General features: G+C 39.8%; 1 protein-coding gene across 1 annotated transcript; it reads right to left on the reverse strand.

The window, feature by feature from the left end:
- Positions 1-17616: 17616 nt before the first annotated feature.
- MC5R (melanocortin 5 receptor) lies at positions 17617-22152 on the reverse strand. The gene is made up of 3 exons (XM_050709192.1): positions 22097-22152; positions 21901-22013; positions 17617-21074 (listed from the first exon to the last, which is right to left on the reverse strand). The coding sequence occupies exon 3, from the start codon at positions 20991-20993 to the stop codon at positions 20016-20018; it is 978 nt and encodes a 325-aa protein (XP_050565149.1). The 5' UTR covers positions 20994-21074; positions 21901-22013; positions 22097-22152; the 3' UTR covers positions 17617-20015.
- Between the last annotated feature and the right edge of the window lie 1506 nt (positions 22153-23658).

The raw sequence follows: 23658 nt of genomic DNA on the forward strand, positions 1-23658 counted from the left end.
GTCCACTCTTTCTTATCCACACAAAGCCAAGCTCAGAGTAGAGCCCAGAGTGAGAATAATCTATAGCATCTCAATTCGTTGTGCCATTTCTACTTGCTGGTTTGAATCTTCTAGACAAGTGACTTACATGGTATAATCTTCTTGTGTCCTCTAGATCATAAGGAACTTACATCACCAATAGCTATCCATGCAGTAGCTGTCCATATGCACTCACATGTGAAATGACATAGGCCACAGGTGCAAATTTAGTCATTCTGTTTCAACCGCGTTCTGATTGATAGATGTTCTTATGTAGTATCTCAGCACATAAAACCAGATTTCCTTGCTTACAACACCTGATCAATATGTGGAAAAAGTTATGACACTCTCCCATCTACAGGGAAGCAGGGAATCAAACAGCATGCTGAGACAGAGCTATGCTAAGATAGGAAAACCCTTCCCAGGCAGACTTCCTCTCCCAGTTTGTCATGTGCCAGTGTCTGACTGTATCATTTCAAGTTTTGCATGTCTAGGAGGAGTTAATCCACCATATTGACCTCCAGAATTTACAACTTTCAAACTTTCTAATATAAATTGATTATTAACTCTGTGTTCTTTTAAACTGCTCTAAGCAGTTTTGCACTTTTTGAAAGCTGAGGTGCCTGTCAAGGCTTCCTGGGGATCAGAAGAAGAATCCTGATATTGTCTCTCCTGGGACTGATGGAAAGTGGAACACAAACTTCTCTCACCTGCAGCTGAAGCACAGGCTTGCTCCTCCCATCCATTTCCTTTTCCCCAGACAAGTTAATACAGGTTGATACTATCTGTTGCTGGATTCTGCTACAATTGCTAACCTTAGAAATCTCTGTCCATGTCAACTGAGGTCTCAACGATGTTACTTCACTGGCAGGCTTAGAAGCCCTGCTCTTTTCTCTGTCTCATGAGATGAGAGACCTGGTAGGTAAGAAGTGGGGCAGTTCAGCAGGCTTGCTTGGAAAGAAGAATGGGCAAATGCCAGATGAGGAAAGATGGCTTCATTTCCAAGAAAAGGTAGGAAACTGTGGCATTTGTAAATGTAAAGTCAGCACAACAACTCAAGATCAGATTGGCTGCACTAACCTGACCACAGCTGTGAATAAACTCACAGTGATGAGCTGTGATGAGCTAATAACCTCTAAATCCGTGTAGTCCCCCGAATTGTCATAAGCTTGCACAAAACCAATTCAATGTATTAAAAAAAAAAAAAAAAAGTTGTGATAAAGAACTTGGCAAGCACAGCACAGGTTGCCAATGAAAAAGTTGTGGAAAAATCAGTCAGTCTCTCAGCCTGTGCTGGGATGCTACCTGCAGCTATGTTTGCCATAGATACCCTAATTAAGAGAGAACTTGGTTTTAAAAATATGTAGAGTACTGATGTTGTAAGTATGTAATCTTAATTGACCTTGTCATAACAGGACAATGAAATGAAGAGAAGCAGAAAAGGGAACCATTCATTTACAATGTTGCCTCCATCCTTCCATGAAAGTTAAGTCAACCCAGTCAACACATTAACTTCTCCGCTTCTCCCTGAACTTCTTGAATTATCTTTGACAGCTTCACCTCTAATCACAGAGCTGTCACTTGGATTGCTCAAGCTGATCAAAACTGCTTGAGGGAATCTTCCTCCTTTTCACCTTGCCAACAGAACAAGTGGGAATGCAAAGTCTGAATAAACTCCAGTGTCATACCTTCAGAATAACATGGGTCACCTGAGAACTGTGAAGTGTCTCTGTCAGTGTTTTAGTCTTGTGGCAGTGAGATTGTACTCAGCTTTGTATCTACTTATTTTTATGTCTGTGTAATCCCCTTACCTCCAACTGCACAACAAAGGCTTTGATTAGAACAGAAATTCCTTTTTGACACAGAGTAGCACAAAGAGCCAGAGAATGTGGCAGAGTTTTGCGACATATGCTCTCAGTGCCCTGCAATATTTAGACCTGCAGCAGCATCATTTGTTTTAGGAAATTTTTCTTTCACAATTTTGTTTGGAATTAGATCTTCAGAGGACCATAGTGACACCTGGAGTTCATGCATTGCACATTTCTAAGTAGAAGGGTAAGGCTGTTGTTTTTACAGAACACTCTTCCACCTCTGCCAATTATGAGTCAGTCTTGTTCTATTCTAAGTAGTCAGTGTCAAGAAATTATATTTGCTTTAACTATAGAAAATATGAGCAATTAAAAAAAAAAAAAAAAAGAAGAAGGAGGAGAAGGAGAAGAACAAAAGAACAAGAGCAAGAGATATTGAGCAACCACTGTGAGTAAAACTGAAATAAGAAAATAACAGGAACAGCAGATGGACTTTTAGTTTCATAAAATACCTAAACGACCTTAAAAGAAGTGAAAACATGAAAAAATGTGTCATTAACTTTCAATCCAGAATTAGTCTCCCAGGGTCCTTCTTTGCTTTTAAAATTGGAACTTCAAATTTTAAACTATGATCTTTCCATGTGTATTTTTTGTATATACTATATTGCTATGTAGTAGAATTGTACTACTTTCCAAATAGAGCAGTAAAATATGTTAAAACATACTCAGAAAGGGGCAGAGTTATGGCTAAGTTTGTATACAGAACTTCCAGGTTATTATATTTTTGTGTTTATACATAAACATACTGTAGTTACAGATGAATGCTTCCTGAAGAATGCATTACACAGGAGAGAGCAAAAATTCTTTTTGTTTATATGAACAATGCTTGCTCATTTCTTTTGTTCTAACTTCTGCCTCTGCTATATAGAAACAATTAACACTTAGCTGAAGTGAGCTTGCAGGAATATTCACTGAGTGAAACTGGAGAAGCAGGATGTACATTCTTGTTTTGGCTCCCACTCCTGTATCTCATTTTCAACCAGGACATTGAGAATAGTCAAGAGCCTATACTTCCTAATTTGTCAAGTGAAAGAAGCTCAGATTTCTGGGACAAGACACAAATGCTCACGCAGAAAAGAATTAAATACTATCATCTTTTTCCCGTGACCCTTAAGAGACTTGATGTTAATGCAGTTCAGGCAATCTAGCAGGATCAACACTGGAACAACATGTATTTTTGCAAATTTGGATTAAGATACATTGGCAGAACTCCACAGCAATGCAGATACACTCACTGCTATCTAAAATCTTACCACGTTCATCTAGAGCACCGTTCCTTTTCAAAGTTGCCATTTTTAGAAAATTATATATATTATTAGGTCCTCTTGGAAATTATTTTACAGATATTAGCTACTCACTGAAACAGAATTATTCAAAAGAAACAGATAGGCTACATGTTTTGACTCTGTTTCCAGTCGTTAAAGAAAGGTTGATCTTTGTTGCATAATCTGTCTCTCCAGGTAAGTCTCCTAGATTCTTCCCTCGTAGCACCAAAGCAATGAAAAATCAAGTAACACCATCTCTCACCTAATGTAAAAAGAGATAGCATAGGAATAAGCCTGAATACATAAAAAAAAAAAAAAAAAAAAAAAAAAAAAGAGTTTGCAATCCATTCCTTTAGATCTAAAAAGCTTTGGATCAATTTAAAAATTAAATCCCAACTGGCTTCATTGGCCCTGTCATTATTGATTTTTCTAAGGAATAGATAACACAAGACTGTACTTCAGCGATAACATTCTTTCAAATGCATTTGCAGATGAACAGCACTTCCCCATCTGTGTTTCTGCAGAAGAGGTGTATTACACAGACACACAGAAACCTCTCTATGCTCAAAGGGTTCAGAAATACTGCTTTCAGCATACAAGACAGTTACTGGATGGAAATGTTTTATTCCTGATAATTGCATAAGAAAGTAACTCAACATGATGGTTTGAGCCTCTCCCGTCGGTATTTTGAATCATCAATTGGGTATGTAAAGTTAACACTCAAATTCAAAGTTCAAGTCTGTAAGAAGAGATCCAAAGTGTTTTTCCTTTTGACAGCTGTTGTTCAGATGTTTGGATGGCTACTCTGATGTTCAAATAAAGCTTTTCAGTTATGAGAGTACTTATTGTAACATAGGATGAGTTATAGCAATATAGTCTTAACTCCTCTAGAAGGAGCAAGCTGCTACATGAGACACAATCATTTGGCCAGCTACAGCTGAAATAATTTTGTATCTTGTAGAACTGGTGAAAAACTAGCAAGTGCATTTGGAGAAAATAGTAGAAATATTTAGCCCACACAAAATATAAACTTTTATTTAAAGAGAAAATCTTTTGAAAACAAATAAAATAATTCATTCCTTTCTCATTCTTTTTTAAACTTTTCTTCCCAGTAACACTGATTTAAAAAAAAAAAATGATGGGAAGAAATATATAAAAATTACTCTTCATTATAAAAAAAAAAAAAAAAAAAAAAAAAGTGAAGCCTTGTAAAAGCAAGTTTGAAGCTGAAATTATAGTGGAAATTATATTAAACAACCACCATTTATCCCTTTTCAAGAAAGCCTTTTGCAGAACTGTTCTGTACTTCTAAAGCAAAGTAATTTTGTAGGAGTGTGTTCATTTCAATGGCATTCAAATGGGAATCCCAAAGCCAAAGTGTTCCTGGTCACTTTGAAGGGGTGGAGGAAATGACAGGCAGAGTGTGGGACCGTAAGCCCAAAATCTTAAACATTCTCTTTAAAAATAACCAAAGAAAAGGGGATAGGGGAAAGAGGAAAGTGTTAAAGAGGAAGGAATAAAGGTAAAAGGGGAAAGGGGAAAACAGAAAGTGGAAAGTCTTTAGCAAGTCTTGTGTCCTGGGAGTCTCTCTGAAGCTGCCACTTCAACAGACAGCTGTGCCTGCACTGGCCTTGCCACCTGGTTTAGACAGTGTGCACCGCTGTGTAATTCCTGTCCACCCCCTCCAACTGCTTTCACTGACTGTTAATGCCCCTGTTTCCTTAATCCCATGCTTTGTCAGTTATTTCTCAGACAGACTATGTAATTGATTCTTTCCTTCTTCACCCTTAAACCAATCCATCTAATTCTTAATACAATGTTGGTTTTTTCTCTTTGGAAATGATTCCAGTGTATTAGATTCCCTGCTAATTAAGAGCTCAGAGAATACTTATGAGGTTGGCAAATCCTGAAAAGCTGCTTTTCAAAGCAAGAAGGCAACACCATGGACAAAAGCATGAACCTTAGAGGAGAAAAAAGCTTCTGAGCAAGTCTATGTAAAATGATGACATTGTTTTAAATTCAGTGTGAGCCTGCGCCTCAGACAGAAGCACAAGAGGCTGGCAGAGACAGCAGAAAGGCCTGTATTGTTTTCTCTAGTCATGAAAGTTCTCTAATTACTATTTGAAAAGTAGTAAAACCTTAAGTCCCAGATATTCCTACCCTTACATTGGTTCATAGGTGGTGATGGTTCATGAATGAAGTACTCTGTGTCTATAATACATAAAGCAGGAGGGTGAGGACTACAGTAATAGCATTTACCGAAGTATCTTTATTACAATCCTAATCCTGATCCCACTTTCCAGGCCAGCTAGCCCAGTGGCACCAGATAGATAAAGGGGAGCCCTGGAAGGACAGCCTCCAGCTCAGTGCTCTTGAGCTCCTTGCTTGGCCATAACTGGGCAAAATGACTTTCCACATGACTCAACATTAAGAAACAAGGCAGTACTTCTCATCTCCCTTCTCTGACACACGCAGAGAATGCAAGAATATGGGTGCTTGACTGGAAGAAGAGAGAAAAGTCAATCACAGGTTTTTCCTTTGTCTTCTTGGAGTTGTGCAGGTGCCTTCATCTCCAATATGGCCAGGCTATTAGTTCTACTCTAGACCTCAAAGGAGGAGAAAAATCCTGCTTCATATGCAACTGACCCCCCAGGTTCTTGAACTGGAATACACAGAATGAGACATAATATGTGGTACATCCCTCAGCATGATTCGAGTACTCTGCCTCTTCATCTCTCCATTCATTTGAAAAGGCCATTGCACTCCCAAGAAATCTGCTGTTAGATTAACATGAGTGTTTTCAGATATTTTACGTCTAATGGTGTTCTGCAGCCGAGAATGTCTTCAAAAAATTCCTACCCTGCATTAACTGCATTTCCACTCACTTTTAGTTTGAGAAAAGAGTCTGAGGCATAATGGTTATTTTCATTGATTCTCTTTTAAGTCCATTTGGAAAAAAAATAAATAAATAAATAACACTGTCGTTAGAATTTTAAAGAAATAGACATGAGGAAGAATATCCCCAGAGTCCACAGTAATGACTGGTTTTTATTTTGTAGCCAAACCATAGGCTACCTAATGGTGTATGTAACATGAAGATCAGCATAATTCCATTCATATCAGTTAATCAAGCCCTTTAAAGTCCTCCCTGTCTTTCATCTTGCCCAGAAGAAAAAAAAAAAAAAAAAAAAAAAAGAACCATCAGAGGACATCTGGAACATGGATCTTCCTTCCAAACATCCCTGCCTGCTGCATAAAGAATGATGTTTTTATAGATTTGCCAATCAACTTTTTACCCAGATTGTATCACACCACCCCTCATGGCTCTATCCTGTGCCAAAGCAACAACATGCAAGGTGTTGGTAGGTCCTAAAGCTCCTGCAATCCCTGCTGTGCACACAGTCTGCATCAGGGGAGCTCAAAACTGGTTTATGAGGAGCCACTGGAAAAAAAAAAAAAAAAAAAAAAAAAAACACTAAGTAAATAGAAACTTGCACTGTAAAAGCACTAGCCAGTAAAGATATCTGTTTTAAGATAATTCTTAACCAGCTAGATTATGGGGCTACTAAAAAGATATCTGGCCATCACATACATTAGTTTTAAACATTAATTTCTACTCATACCAAGTAAAATGCAAAAGAGACACTTGAAAACTTCAGAACTTCTCTGGAACCCATAATTCATCTTTAGTACTTATCCCAAAGAAGTTACCCATCACAACCAGGAACTATTCTATTATTGAAGTTTTACACTGTTATTTATACAGTTTATCATCCTGATGGCTGAATGGATGTCTAAAATGACAGTGTACCCCTTTTCTTGAGGGAATTTAAAAATGAACATGGGCAGGCATGAATTTGTGGTGATTTGTGTTGTTCCCAGGCATGTTACTTTCTCCAAAGTTTTTAATTCATCACTACATATACTAAATATTTTGGAGGCAGCAAAAATACACAAGTAACCAAAGCTCTGGATGATTGGAGATACAATTAGCAGAATTAATACAAAACTAAATAAGGTTAATCATTGCTGATTCAAATAAGATTAAATAATTCCAGGAAATTAACTAATGAATGAAAAGTGTCATGCCACTGCTAGATCTGGATAAATTATTTTTAACATAAATTATTCCATAAGCTTCATTCATTTTTCTGTTTTGTTGTCTTTTTTTTTTTTAATCAATGCATTATTCCTTTAAAGCTGTATGAGGGTATTCCACTGTTCATGCTGTTCAAATGTAATGTGATTTCTCAATTCGTGTGTTAAACTTCATATAGCTCTGATGTTCCAGTCTTAACCTGGTCTCATGAAAGCTTCTAGCATGAAACTCCACACTTGTAACTGTAGGCAAATTTCTTTTGGTCCATATTGATTTACCCCTCAAGATGAACAGTTACCATTGTTCACTAGCTTTCTTGAGAAAGAGAGCTGAACATATGATAGCTTTCCATGAAACAATTCAAAAAATTAAACAGATTAATACAATCAACCAATCTGACTATCATATTAAAGACCATAAAATACTCATCCTGTGATTTCTGCATCAAAATTGTTGAGTTGTTAATACCACACTATTACCAACTCAGTTTAGGCAAGTTATGTCTTCTTGCTTAATTCTAGCTCCAAAATAGAATATGTGCTCAACATATGAAGAAAGGCAGAGATTAATGATACTTTGCAAAAATAAATATCTTAATGAGTCAGCTAGGATCACTAGGCACTTGAATCTGTCAAGTATAGAACACTGAGAAAATGATCCAGCTCAACATTTCACTCAGAGTACAGCTGCCCCTTTCAACGGGCCACAGTGCAGACATCTCTGAAGCAGCCCTAAACACGCTAGTGCCAAGACTGTGGGAAGCATAACAGGCCTTGACATTGCTGTCAGCCACTGGCTGGTACAGTTAGCCCAAACACAACACCATGTTTAGGTGGCTAGATTACCTGGGAGCCTCAATTCAATCTTTGTGGCACATTTTGTTTTGTTCCGCAGAGATATTGGGTCTAGTCGGGGGATCTGTAGCACCTTCCTGTTGCATCCAGAGTCACCAAGTGTGCTAACAGTCCTACAACTTCGGGAAGAGAGTTTGCACTTGTAAAGAGCAGCCTGTTCTTATGTATTTGCTTGACTTGGAGACTAAATCAAGAGTGCTGCCATAAAGTTAATGAACAGCAAGTGCCAGCCAGCTACAGAGCTTTTCAAAGGAAACCCTGCAAACTAAAAAAGATGCCCTCAAACCATCTGACTGCAGAGAGACTAAGGGGATTTTAGACCAGATGGCTACATATACAGTGAGTAATCAAAGACAGCAACCTCAGTAAAACTAAGGCATTTTTAAAAGCTTTACTTGATTTCATCCATCTCTGATTTTCTTTTTTTCCCACAGGAGGACCTCATTTTAAATTTAGTCTGTTTCTGCAGTGCAGAGGAATGTGTTGCTGCAGGAAGCACAAGCAGTGCTTACCACTGGCTGCTGTGGAAGTCCATAGTTACTTAAGGAAAAAGTTCTTATCCTAATACTACTAGCCTCCAGCAATAGATTGGTGAAAGAGCAAAACTGGAAAGCTGCAACAAAAAGAAGTGCCTCGTCTGCAGCACAAGCAATACAAAACAGAGGCAGAGGGTCACTGACAGTTTGTCACCAATAGACCTAATGCTCCTAACAAACTGGGAGCCAAATCTGCCTTAGCAGAAAAATAGAAAGGATTTTGAAGTGATTCTTACTCTATAGAAGAAAAATCCCTCCTTTTGGTTTTACAAATGCCACAAGTTTGGACAGAATATTACATTAAAAACACGGATCTCACTAGCTAACCTCCTGTTTCTATGTTTGTACATTTCAGGAAAAAGAAATGGCTTTCCCTATTCTAGCTTCCCTTTTTAAGGAGAATTTTCTAACTCCCTCAGAAAATAACAGGGGAAAATTAACACAAGCTTATGTCCCATTTGTCTTCGTCTTGTTTTTGTTTTTGCCAAGGCACTTGCATAACAAATAATGTTTTTAGACTATTAAAGTAAAACAACCACTGGAAAATACAGTAAACCCTCAACACAACTTTTAAAGTATGCTTTCCCCATGGCCTGGCTTAATAGAAGAGCAAGGCCAGTCTAAGAAAACATTACCTGAGGTATCAGCCAAGACTGTTGTTAATATCCAAGTCAGCAGCAACTAATATGAAACTCTTAAGACCTGAAATCCTATTGACTATGGCTATTACAGTTAATTAATAAAGAAAATGTGTTGTATTTGGTCTGTTATCAGAAGACAATCCTAAATAGTACAAGCATTTCAGAGCACTCAGGATACATTAGGCAGGCTTACTAGTGAGGCAAAGTTTGCCAAGTGCTCTTAAACAATCTGAGAAATCTTCCAGACATTTTTATGTCCTGCAAGTCACTGTGTTGCACTCCCTCTCGTCAACCGATGCTTAAGCAGTGTATTGATTTATTCAAGCTCCATTCATTGCAGTGATCACAGCTGCAGCTTCAGACTTTCTTATGTTGTAAATAGGTTCAGGACCTGTTACAAAGATGCCACTCAGAGACCATCAGCCAGAGCCCAGTAATGAGAAAAAAGGGGAATATACTCAGTCATTTTTATTGAGATAACAACCTCAGCAGCAAACACTGCACTAGTATCAGAGTGCTTCCTCCCGAGCTCTCATTGTGTTTGGGCTCCAGGGGTGAGGAGGAAGAGGCAGGGCTGGAGACCTGTTTTTTCTGCTGCCTGCAGACAGCAGGAAGAGGCAGGTGGGAGCAGGAGATGCCCTGCCTGTCCCTGCAGCCCAGCGAGGACTCCAGAGTCACAGCCGTTACTGCAGCACAGGGCACAACCCTTTTTCTCAGCTGTGCTACCGGAGGAAATTAAGCTTGGGAATATCATACTGCCCCATGTGACACCGTGGACGTCTTTTTTGTGTCTTGAAACTCAGTTCTTCAGACTGTGTGATGACTTCAGGGCAGTACCATTCAACACCAAAGAAGCCAAATCAATATCTTTTTAACTCCACTTTCAAAAACAACTCACCTTTAGCTCCCTACCTTCACCCTCAGGGTGAAGCTATGCTCCTGCAAGCAGTCTCACAGCAGTGGTTTGAGATTTCATTCATTAGTGTTTGCAAAGTACTTTGAGATTCTCAGAAGGGAGATGCTACTGAATTCTAAATATCTGTTTAATTAGCTCTGTTCAGAAGTTATTTTACCCAGCCAAGCTGAAAGATCAAAAATATCATAGAAACTGCAGAAGGTAACAAGACACAAATCAATCTGGAGGTGGTTAACTACTTCCCCATTTCTCCATGAAGAGGGCTCATTATATCTCCTATGAAATGTATGACCACCCGGGCCCTATGGACAGCTTCCTCCCAGGGCTGAGTGCAGGCGGTGGGGCCAGCTCTGCTGTAAGGTGGTGGTGACCCACGACAAGGTCTGTGAACTGCCTCCATAGGGCCTTTCCTCCTCCCGCGGGGCCTGTGCTGCAGGGGTGCCTGTGCCACACCACCTCCTCGCTGGCCTGGCCCCTCAATCATCCGTTTGGCTGGGCATATCCTCAACCCCATCCCCACAGCCCTGCCTGGACATCCCAAGGCATCCCAGGGTTATGCCCGGCCCTGGACATTGGAAATACTCAGCTCCTGCTGCCACAGCTGAGCCAGCTGCTACCTCTCACCAGACAGAAGCTTTGGGGTTGATTGTGAGCAGTAATTGCTCTTCTTTATCCTTTTTTTTTTTTAATCAAATCAGTCATTCAAGAGGCAAAGTCAACAGGCTGCTCTTTCTTGCAGTCCAGATTTTCCCACCTGTATCAACCCCATTAGTTCACCGCAGATTTCCTTTGTTATTATTAGCCATATTCTCATCAGTGGAAGCCTTTTTCACAGCACTAACAAGCCTGATCCATAGTGCTTGACTGGCCTTTGTTAATTCAGCAAAGTTTTAAAGTAAGTGTAATGTCAGGTGTCCAGCCCCCCTCTGGATCTTCACTCCATTTCTCGCCTGAGCATTAAACCTTTTTCATTATTCCATCCAGTTATTTATTACCCTCTTTATAAATTCAGTACAATTTTCTAACTGACATTTTCAACGAAAGGTCATCTGAAATACACATGGTGTTCCTTGTATTGCCTGCCTTCCCTTCTAAAGGTCCGCCAGAGCTAATGTTGTACTTGTCATCTATTTACTCGTTACGTTGTGCAATAGGCCTTTGATCCCCTGCTCATCTGCCTGCCAGGGCTACCTCCCACGAGGGAGCTCTGGGGTGTCTCTCCTATTTTCCGTTCTCTTCTAATCAAGCTGGACATGTTTTCAATATCCCACATCCCTCCCCCCTCCAAATACAAGCTCAATGTATTGCTTAAAATGCCATGGCTCAGGTCAGTTATTAATCGCACGTGGCAGGAGTGCCAGGCATGTAGCCAACAAAACCAAGGGACTGAATGAGAAGCCAGGGGCCTAGAGGCACCTGTCACTTGTTGAGCCTAAAACCCATCCACCTCCCAGTCTCCTGGAAGCTGAGCACCTCTGCTTTATGTGAATATTTCTAGAGGCTGCAGACCACAGATCCCATCTTAAAAGTAAATCCAATCAAAATTCATGAAAAAAGGTGTTTCTCTCTTTCACTGGAGGTACGGAGATTGTCAGACTTTCCCACAGTGTAAGTGTAACTAAAATTGCAGGCTACACACCAAATACCATTTTTTTCTTCATGAAGTTTTCCTTCCAAAAGCTGCCTCCAGATTCAGAGGTAGCTGTGCCAATGGCCCTTTTCATAGTGAAAACCTGAATATTTAGCAGCTTCACCGTGAGATGAAACACCTGGACTTCATTCAATGACTTACCTCCTGCCTCTTCATTTTTAATGCACTTTATGCAGGGACATGAACTGTCATTGGAACTGCACTTCAAAACCAAGTGATTCATCTCTTTCCTCTGACATTTGAAAGAAGGGTTTTTTAAGCACCTGCTTTACAAACTGTGATTACTCAGCAGGGCACTTAAGCCCAGGAGAGGCTGAAGGTTTAAACCACCTGTCCCCAGTGGTTTAGGGAGCTTCCCTATGAGGTGACTTCGCTGAGACTCCCTTGGTCAGAGCACTGGATCCTGCAGGCCACTTTCTGGAGACCTGACCCAAAATGAAGAATGCAAGCTCATAACTTCCACCTGTGGATGGGACTGAGGGGCTAATAACAGTAAAAGCACCTGAATTTGGCCACTCAGTGTCATGGAGCCCCCATTCAGCTCAAGCAGCAAGCCATTTCATGACAGAAATTTGCACCAAAACCCATGAACCTGTATCTGCAAATCCAGCCATTAAGTAGAAATAAATGTACTTGACACACTGGTTTTCCACCAATGGTTCAAATATTGGTACTTTCCAGAGGAGGAAGGAGCTAGAGAGCTACCACATCCTGAACTCCTGCTATACATCTCTGTGAAGAGAAGTCTTATAAGAAACTTTAGTGGAATGGGATCCATTTACACCTGGTGAGGATCTCACAGAGACTTTCGGTCAGGTTTCCAGTGCTTGCTGACTTTCTTCCTCTGAAACTGAATTTGGCATTAGTTCTACCATGACATTTTTTCATACAGCCCAGTCCTCACAGCAGGAAAAGACAGTTCATCCTCATCCTCTGTAAGAGTGAGCTGTGAACACAGACTGAAGATGCTTGCTTCCAGGCTCTACCACCTATACTTACACAGTATAAGCAGAGAGCAGGAAGTCCCTCTTTGCTATACCCAGAGCTCTTTATGCCCTCTGGGGAGAACTTTTGGGAAAGAGCTACTTTTGGTTTCAGTGATGTATCTCAGAGCTGAAGTCAGTGTTGTCAGCACTAGTTGCTGTAGATTTAAAATCAAGGTTAAAATACAAGAGTGTTTCCTTGTACACTTTGAAACAAAAAATATCCTGGACAAATTCCACGTACTTTAAAAGACATGAGGAACCTGTGAAGCAGAAACAGTATGCTCACTATGAACTGCTGGGGTACAGAAATTCAGATATTTTGGTCCTTATTCAAAACCCATGCAAAGCTTCCCTGACAACAGTTCAGGGCAGAGCTAAGACAAATGAAAGGCATAATACAAAGATGATAGGTATTCCTAGGGTCATCTTTTCAGGGTGGGTGAAGTAGGCACTAAGTTTCTGTGCAAGATACAAATGCCAATGAAAAAGCCAACTTGTAGGCAACTGTTGTGGTTTAGCCCGGCTGGCAGCCAAACACCACACAGCCGTTCGCTCACCCTCCCCCCTCCCTCTCCGGGATGGGGGAGAGAAACGGGAAAGTGAAGCCTGTGAGTTGAGATAACGACAGTTTATTAAGACAGGAAAAATAATAACAATAATAATAATAATAATAATAATAATAATAGTATTAATAGTAATAATGTGTACAAAATAAGTGATGCACAATGCAATTGCTCACCACCCGTTGACCGATGCCCAGCCTATCCCCGAGCAGCCGCCCCCCCACCCCGGCTAGCCACCCCTATATATTGTTCAGCATGACGTCAGATGGTATGGAATACCCCTTTGGCCAGTTTGGGTCAGCTGTCCTGGGTCTGTCCCCTCCCAGCTCCTGCTGCACCCCCAGCCTGCTCGCTAGCAGGACAGAGCGAGAAGCTGAAAAGTCCTTGGCTTGGTGTAAGCATTGCTCTACAACAATTAAAACATCAGCATGTTATCAGCGCTCTTCTCATCCTAATCCAAAACATAACACCCTGCCAGCTACTAGGAGGAAAATTAACTCTGTCCTACCTGAAACCAGGACAGCAACAAACTCATTACTTGCCAAAAGTAACTTTCCTATTAAAAAAAAAATGGCAAACTGGGGAGAAAAATTAATCCTTTTTTTTTTTTTTTTTTTTTTTGTTGCTAATTAAGGTGTTCATGCAGCAGGCCATCAAAACAACTCACTTGATACCTATGAAAATCATCCGGAACCAGCATACAAAGCTTATAGATCCAATTCTTGATGTTCTTTAATCAGGCATAACACAAGCCTAATTGAAAGGAAAGGAGTGACAAATCACCATCTGGAGATAGCTGTGCAAATGAGATTCTTACCACCCTGTTCAAAGAAATGATGGGTTTCCAGACAAAGTTTGAGTCTGGATTGGGGGTCCCTGATCCTCTGTCACCCAAAGCATGCCCTGGACATGCTGCAAGCCCCTTCCAGCCACTGTGGCCGGGCTTCATTCCCACCAGAAGTGGGGGAGGTGGAAGCTGTGTGTCTCAGATGAGTTCTGCTACAGAGCTGGGACACAGCCAAAGCGTGTGCTTGGACCCAGAAAAACAGAAGCACTCTTAAGCTCCATATTATCAGCATATGTTTTATATGCTGATATATGGCTGAAGCTTTAGCCGTTGAAAATGTAAGCTTACTTGGAGAACAGAGAGCAGATGTTCCCATGAGCACTTGCAGGGAGGTAATTCATTAGAGATCCTGCCATTTTCTGAATTATGAAGCATGCCATGCTAAATGAAAGTATATTCCTAAATACTGATAAGAAAAGAACAGAGAACAAAACATGCAGCGTCGTTTGGCAGTGCAGAAATCTATTGTTCACCTATATCTGGATTATCATATGGTCATCTGGTCTCCTCCAAGTCAGAAGAATGTAGCAGATCTGGGAAAACAACATAAGGACAACAAGGTATAAAATATCAGGAGAAATTACATAGGCTAGGATCCTTGGCTGGAAAAGAGAGACTTTATAGGTGGATATGAGAGAGTAGGATGATGAATGGCATAGGTAAATTGAATGGGGACCTGTTATTTCTCTTCCTTACAGCATAAAGATTCAGGGGAATTGAAGAAATCTCCAAACAGATGTTTTGAAAGAGAAGGAGAAGAAAACAAAAACAAAACAACAACAAAAAAATTCCACATAGAATATCTAAACTGCAAAAGTTACTGACGAGTATAGAGATCCAAAAGTGATTAGATAAATTCATATAAGAAACAGAGAGAGCTACCAGTCACAAAGCTATAAACATAAACTCCGGCCCAAGAGGTCCCTAAACCATAGTTTGCTGGAAGCTGAGAGGTTTATCATGCACATATCCAGCTTTTGTATAATTCCCCTGAACAGCTGCTGTTTGTTTTGATGGGGACCCTTCACTCTCAGTACTCAGTACAGCCAGTCACACATTCTTAGGGGTTTTTAGACAAGCAGCTAAAGAAGAAACTGTCCTAGGGATAGTACTTAAGGACCATAAGATTTTTAATTTCACTGGGTCTTTGGTGTGGCAGGCACTGAGGGAACTCTTTGTTCTGACACACTGATTCACTATAATTTTCAGAATCTCAGGATGCAAAAAGCACTTGAGTTTTTTTCTTTGTCTTCAGATTTAGATTTCTGCTAGTTTGTTCACAGCTGGAGGAAATATTTGAGAAAAAAACATGCAAATTGGAAGGCAGTGTAAAAAATAACTGGATGAGAAAGAGCAGAAAGGTTCAGGGAAAAGTAGAAATTATACATCCTCATATTTATTTTATTTTTTAATGTTGATTGTGATTGTAGTCTATATTTAGGAGTAAGACCTCATATATACGTAGGCATGTATGCAATTATAGACACACCTCAGAGTCTCCTTTTCCATCCTATATGAAGACCCAGCCAGATCTAAGATGCACATAGCTCAATTTGCAAGGCATAATAAGAATAGAAACAGAGAAAGAGCATCTCGCCTGGAGAAAATCTAGCACAGAAACTTATGCAGGCAATTCCATCCCTGCCTGCATGACTGTCTATCTCTGATGTGGGGATCCCTATTTCCACGTCCCCATTCCCTGATTTGTTCACTCACCTCACCTGACAAGAAGGGCACTGTGCAAGCAAAGCATGGCTGAAGACTGGGACTGTCTATTGCAAAACCTGTGTACAGTAGTGGTCACCATGAGCTGGTCTTCTGTGCAAGAAGCTGACCAGCAGGAAAAGAAGGATTTGCTACAAGAGAAACAGGAGAACTCCAAACAAGGCTTTGGAAAAAAAAAAACAGAATCCTTTGAGGATTTAGAGAGCAGACTGTGGGAGGTTGGCTGCATTCCCACTGATGCATATACTTTTTCTGCCTTCATAAAGTTTGTATGTGCAGGAAATTCCTGTGATTTCTGAACTCCTTTTGCCCAGGATTCCTGATGAATGCAACTGCAGTCTCCAGAGAGTCACTTGGAAAGGTGTTTCTAAGAGGAAAAACATAAGCAGCAGGAAACTCCCAAAATGGAGTTGGGCTCTGGTTGCACACAGGGCACATGCAGGTCAGCCATAAGGCTGAGAGCAATCATCACTCCCAGTTCAGACGCAGAGACAGCAGTACTCAGTAGCGAGAGCCCTTTGTGACAGAACTGTGCCCATTTGGGAAGCTGGGTTGGCCCAGGTTTTGATAGTCTAAGCAGAAGGATCATAAAACCACCTCTTTACTCCTCAGCTAAGACTGTACCATGTTACAGGAGATGACAAGGCTCTTGGAAAGCTATTTTTTCCATGTACTTTAGAGTGGCCTTGGCCTAGAGAAAAGATTCAGGTTTTCCTAATGCTAGTATAGGAGCATGAAGGATATGGAATTATCCAGACAACACAGTTTTTAGCAAAAAACATCATCCACTTCAGTCTACTGAAGCAAGCAAAACTTAGATCAACAATAGAAGTACCTCAGTGTAAGCTGGAAACAAAGTAATTTGCCTACTAACAACCCCACTCTGCATTATTTTGGGGGAAAAAATGTTATTATTATTAAAAAAGAATAAAGTAGTGGCACACGCTAGAAGCAGTGAAGTGTTTGATCATCAAATCAGTAGTGGGCAAAGGAAGTTGGTTTTGAAGCTCTGGGATAGAAATAGTGTGATCTGAACTTCTTTCCAATGACTGATGACAAACCATAAATATCTGGCAGCATAAGCAAGAGTAGTACCATTAGCTGTAGGAACATGATGCAACAACAGCCTAGCAGCTAATTTTTTTCGTGTCTGTCCTCTGACAGCAAATTTCATACTTAAACTGTGCTTGTTTCTCCCAATCTATCAGAATGCTTAGTGTTTTCCAAGAAGTGAAAGCATGCTAAACATTGCTTTCATTCTCTAGTTAAGCAGGAGAAAGAAACCAATTAAAATATGTCATGGCCTCACATATGTTTGATATACATTTCTATACTGTAAAGAGTTTTTTTCAGGAACTAGACTGTTCTTGAAAATGCTTTCATTTACCCCTTACACTCGCACAGTTCCCACCTGTAAAGCTTATACTGGGGAAATGATGCTGACACCTATAGGAACATAGGTATGAGTGTAACCACATATATAATGAGAGTAACCACATATATGAGCCTGTACTCTTTCAGAATGTGTTTTTTTAGCAAGGCACTTGTTTAAATTGAGAAGTGAAAGCCTAGAATGCAATATCCCTTCTGTGAATAAACTACAAAGTGTAGCAGACATGTTAACAATGAATAACCAGTAATAGTGGGCTTTCCAACAATCCAGTTTAATAATTTCTTCATATGTCTGTGTTTTTACATCAAATAAATTTCCAACACAAAAAAAAGGTAACGTACAGTTCAAGAAAATACCCAAAGCCATTACAGTTTTGGCTTCCTATTTGTTGATTTACAGTTATGTACAAGAATGTCTCATTTGTAATAACCAGTGAAGATTTAATGATTGATTTACAATGTCAGCTGGTCCCTTTAGCTATGCAGTTGAATTGTCTCATTTTTTATATTTACATTCATAGAGGCAGGAGACCATTTCCAAGTCCCATTTATGGATAAGGTTAAGAGGTGAACTGAAGCAAGGCAAGATTCTTTCTACCAACAATAAACGTACCTCTGAAATCCCATTTTTATATAAAACTGAAGGAAGAATCCAGCACCAAGTGCACTGATATAACCATTATATTGAGAGTCAATAAATTGTCTCCACTGAGAATAACATTCCCACTCATTTCAGAGGGAGGTATGTGCAAGCTGTAGGCAGTACATATTTCAAGCTGCAGCAGACAAAATGTACAACTCTGCTCGTAAAGAGGTGCCCTACTTATCCTGCCAGAGACCTCCAAAGCAAATGAAGACGCAGAGTATGTTATCTTTTTAAATGTGTGAGGAGAACATTTCATAGTTCTTACACAGGAGATTAAGTTGGGAGGAAAAAAAAAATATCATAATACACAAGCTGTTTCATAGAACCACAAAATATCTCATATCAGAAGGAGCCTGAGAAGGTCATCTGATCCAAATCATTCAAAGCAGGACCAAGTTCAAAGTTAGAGTTAGAGCGGATTGCTCAGAGCTGTGTCCAGTAAAGTTCTGAGTATCTCCAAGGATGGATATTATGCAACCACTTGGTACCCAACCCTTATGGTAAAAAAAAAGATGTTCATAACACCTAGAATTTTCTACCTTAGAAGGATAATCTAAGGTCCACTGAGACAATCATAGTCTTTCTATTGACAACAACACTTTTAGAGCACCCCTAGATCAAGTATAATAAGGATTATTCTTTCAGCTTTTTGAAAGAAATAATTCATTTTTAAAGCTGTTTTGTGATATCTAGTCAGGAGGGTATATCACTGCTTGAAATATTTACCTAGTACATATCTCAGTGCAAATTATGTGTCTGTTGGCATTAAGAAATCAATGCCACAGTTGTACTTCCTTCATCTTTGACAAATCCAATATTTTGCACATCACACAGCTGTTGCAGAACTGCATGCTTATGAGAGCATGACTAGATGTGTATTGCTCACACAAAATGCATGAGGGGTTTCACCTCTGAATCCTCTCAGCAAAGACAAAAACAGTTTGCCTGGGGAGCAAAAGTTAGTACTCCATATTATAGCTACACGTGCCTGAGTTTTTGAGAACCATGTTTTGCAAATGCCTGCTACCCTCCTGATCATCAGACTTGATTTGTCTCTCCCAGCTTGAAAAATACAATCTACAGCACAGCTTCCTCCAATAACAAAAGCTACTCCAAGCTGAAATGCTTTTCTAATGTCTATACAAAGGCAGCCACTCGTTCAGTCATTCTTTCTCAACAAAAGCATTATATTTCAAGTTAGAGGCTGTGTACCCTTTACTTTCCCAGCCATGGTGAATGAGCAAAACAAACTAGAATCAGTCTTCATATTCAGGTTTAAAATTAGGCTGTGGTACATCTTCCCACAGACACAGTGATAAGAACACATAGAGTCAGATATGACAACACACAGTGTGTGCATCCTGTGAAATCTTGTGGGAACAATTTCCTCTTACATGATACATATTTTATGACAGTAACAGTCATGACCACAATATAAGACTGCTGATACATGCATATTTATTGATCATAACTGTGTTGAGTGAGGTATGTGAACCTTGATAATTGGAACTACTTCTCTGCTTTTATGACTGCGGAAGAAAATAGCCCCCCCCCAAAAAAATAAAAAAAGTGTTAATTCTGGTCATCAGAATAAGTCATGCTGTATATAGAGAGACAAAGAATATTGAGAGAAACACACACTGAGAAGCTGATGGGCTCATTTACATGGCAGGTCACACTTGTCACATTTGGTAGAAAGAAAAATAAGGCTTTCCCTGTGCAATCCTCTTACAAGATCCAGAGTCTTCAGCAGGGTAAATGAGGTTCAAAACATTCTTTCTCCCCTTGATGTAGATGCACAGAGTAGCTCTTACCACCAGTGTGAGAGGTGCATGGAGGGCAAGAAAGGTCAAATCACATTTAAAAAAAAATAATAATAATAATTCTGATTGCCACAGAAATCATGACAGCTGAATAGAAGAAGATATTCCATAGGCCTTTTAGCAGAACAACGAGGTGCAGCAAGATGTTGCATTTCAATTCTCTTCCCTGGTTTTGTTTTGTTTTGCTAATATTTGTTTGATAATCTACAGGCCATTCTCAGGCTATAGCAACAAATTATCTCTTTGAAGGTCTTCCTCATTTCCTGGCTACGAAAGGCATAGATCAAGGGATCAACCACTGAGTTGCACATAATGAGAATGAGGTACATGTTGAAGTGAGACATGAAGCAAACACAGTAGAGGTTTTGAGGGCAGGAGATCATCAGGATGAGATGGAGGAAGAATGGAGCCCAGCAAACGATGAAGATGCCAAGAAGCATAGTCAGAGTGATGGCTCCCTTCATACTGGTTCTTTGATGGACAGAGTTGTACCCAGGCAAAGCAGCTATTTTCTTCACATGAGTACGAGCCAGGAGGAACATATGGATATACAGTGAGACCATGAGGAACAACATGGTAAAAAACATAGTGATGAGACAAATTATAACATAAGTTGATTCATAATAAAGAATGAAGATAATGCCACAGCCTGTGCAAAAGGTCCAGATGCATGCAATGATAAGCCCTGATCTTTTCACTGTCATGATGTTGTGGTAACGCAGGGCATAGAAGATGGTGATATATCTGTCTATTGCTATAGCCAGCAAACTGCACATGGAAGCCACTACAGATATGCAGATCATTGAATCAAAGACATTGTCTATATGACGGACAAAGGTATCTTCCATAATAATATGCCTATTGTTTATTAAGTATATTGTTATGGTCTCCCATGCATTAGACACACTAACCAACATGTCAGCCACTGCTAAACTGCAAACAAAAAAATACATGGGTGAATGCAAGTTCTTGTTCTTAACTATTGCACATATCACTAAGATATTTTCAAGGAGGCTTACAATGCCCAGAGTGAGGAACACCTCAGCTGCAATGACCACTTGCTCACATGGTGATGACTTGCTCTTGATGGTAGGCACAGTAAAGTTGCTGCCAAAGGCACTCAGGTTTAGTTCAGAAACATACAGTTGAGAGGACGTGTTCATCTCTGGAAGCAAACACGTTCTGTTCTCTCTGAGGGACTTGCCAAGGAGTGTGGTAAATGCATTTTCCAAAAGGCAAAGACCCTGCCAAAAAAAATACAGCATGACGAGAACAGGCAGAAGTTGACAAAAAAAATATCAACCATTTCTACGTAATTTGGCTTGTACACATCCTGCCTCTTCCACACCATATTCCTCTACTGATTCTATATCAACCTCCAAATGGCTCAGATTTTTTCTACTCATCCTTACTGGGAAATTAAAACCACAAAATGATTAAGAGATTCCTGCACTCTTCCTTCACATTTTTGTTTATCCTACTTGGTCTCCCAGAAGTGAGCACAATATCCTGGAAATTCTACTGAACACAAAACAACAGTTTTCAGAGCTTGAGTTCTCAGAACCCAGAAATGTAGGAGAATAGAGTGTTAGGTTGAGCAGAACCTGCTCACTTGAATACAATATATAGAAGTTGAATTTCTGTCACAATTAAGAATTGAACATTTTCAGTAAAAAAAATACATGCTTCCTGACCTTTGTACTTTTTAAGTTTGCATGATCTGTGTTATAAACAGCTTGTCTATGCAATACCGACATGCTCATTTTAGAAGCATAGTATTAAACCACTAACCAAGCCAAATCCATACATTCCAGGATAGAGTGAGGTTACAGAATTTGTAGGGGGAAATTCTGTCATAGAAATATGTTTTCTATTCCAGATTGTAAGTATTTTATTCAATGCTCTTTTGGTAATGAGAATATTCATGGCAAGCTGTAAGCCATCGGATTAGGGGAACACTTAAAGGTGATAGTCAGTGACTTGTTGCAAGTAAAATTCAAAGCTTCTCAAGCTAAATCATTTTCAGTTTTTAAAAGTAACTTTTTATTTGCAATCAAGAATTAACTGTACCTATTTACCAGAGCTGTTCCTTCAGCTGCTCTTCCTCTTCATCACCCGCAACCTTTCCTCCAGAGACCAGAAGTTTCATCACCTCTTCACCCGACATCTGGGGCTGGGGACTCCTTGGTGGGAACAGATGACATTATAGAAGAAAAGGAATGAGTATATCCATAGAGTCGAGGCTGACCATGTATAAATTACTTACTGTGCAACTGCCTTTTTATAGTCTCCGAGCAATAATGACTTCAGTACTCAGGCTGTGGCTCCTCCTCCCCTTTGCCCTGCTGAACTTCTCTTTTCACAGATTTTGTTAGCAAAAACTTGGGTTTTTACCACCATCTAGTGGTTTTCAAGCGTCTTTATTTTTAACTCGACAATGATCTAAAATTGAGGATGAGCTTTTTAAAATTCTCGCTTTCTACTATATCTTTTAAGGCAAATGATATTAAAGAAGAAAATGTTTTAGGCATGCTCCTTTCCAAAAGCATCTCTTATGTGTGTGGGTTTTTGTTGTTGTAGAATAGAGATTTCGATGCACTTGAGGAGGAGTACACACTACTGTGCTGGGAACCAGGGCTCCCTGAGATGGATGTGAACTCCCCCAGGATTCACAGGGTCCAAGAGCTGAGAAATTCAATGGTCAGCATTGCAGCATCTGGAACCCCTCTGTGGGTCCAGCAGTCAGGCAGTCCATGCTCATTCTGGGTTTCACCCAAAAGATGGCAAAATTAGTGGCAGTCTTTTCTTTTGCAAATGAGCTCTGCTTCTGCATGCAGAGGAATCCAAAGCACCCATCCTACCAACACTGACAAATACCCTTTATGTTATCCACTAACCAGCCAGTCAAATACCATGCAAGGTTTAAAGTTAACTTGAGATAAAAAGTCTCTGTTTCTCCAATTGTCACCTTTCCATAAACCAGGCGGTCAGTTTTTTTTTTTTCTGTGGTATATAACTACTTCAAATTCCTATTTTTAACTTACAGCATTTCTCTTAAGGAATCACCACCAGAAAACACAAATTTTATTGCTGTATGCTGTGCCATTTTTGAGTTTTCAGAGGACGTACAAATAGAGTTTAGAGTTAGAATGCAGCTACATCTGTGTGTCTAATTATTATATCCCATAGAAGCTTCCTTTATTGTTACTGCCAACTTCACACTAAGGACACTCAAAGACTTGGGCCATTGTGTGAAAGGTTCTTATGTATGAATAGTCCCTGCACCAGAAGAGATAGCAAAAAACATTTTGATTCATTTGAGTAAAAAGGCTCCTCTAGCACTATGCAGTTACAGTCTGGAGATGAACTTTGCATGCCCCTTCTCCCTACTGAAGCAAAGAGAATTTAGGTTATCATGAAATAGAGGCAGCAAACTATGCTCAAGTGAAGCTGTTAGATCTGAGCAGATAATGGCAGCAAGCAAAGAGCAACACTCTCTGCTGCATCTAACTTCTCCGTGTGCCAAATCTGAGCTCATAGTTCATCGCTATGCCCAAAAGAAAAGAATAGAGGATGCCCACCTCCAGTTCTCTTTCTGTCCTTCAATGTACAGGATGTTTTGGTTCTCGTAGGTTATATTTAGATATCTTAGTTATCATTTGTTATCATTCCCATAGTTTCTGATTTTCCCATTGCAGACCTTGGAAATCATATACCTGTGAATAAAATTTTACTTCTTTCTCAGTTCCTGTATCTACCAAAGATTGTGCACAGTGTTCTTTTCACTTATTTTTTTCCCTTCTAGTACGCTAATTTTTGGTTTATTGC

This window comes from Cygnus atratus, chromosome 2, assembly GCF_013377495.2.
Source record: "Cygnus atratus isolate AKBS03 ecotype Queensland, Australia chromosome 2, CAtr_DNAZoo_HiC_assembly, whole genome shotgun sequence".
Taxonomy (NCBI): Eukaryota; Metazoa; Chordata; class Aves; order Anseriformes; family Anatidae; genus Cygnus; species Cygnus atratus.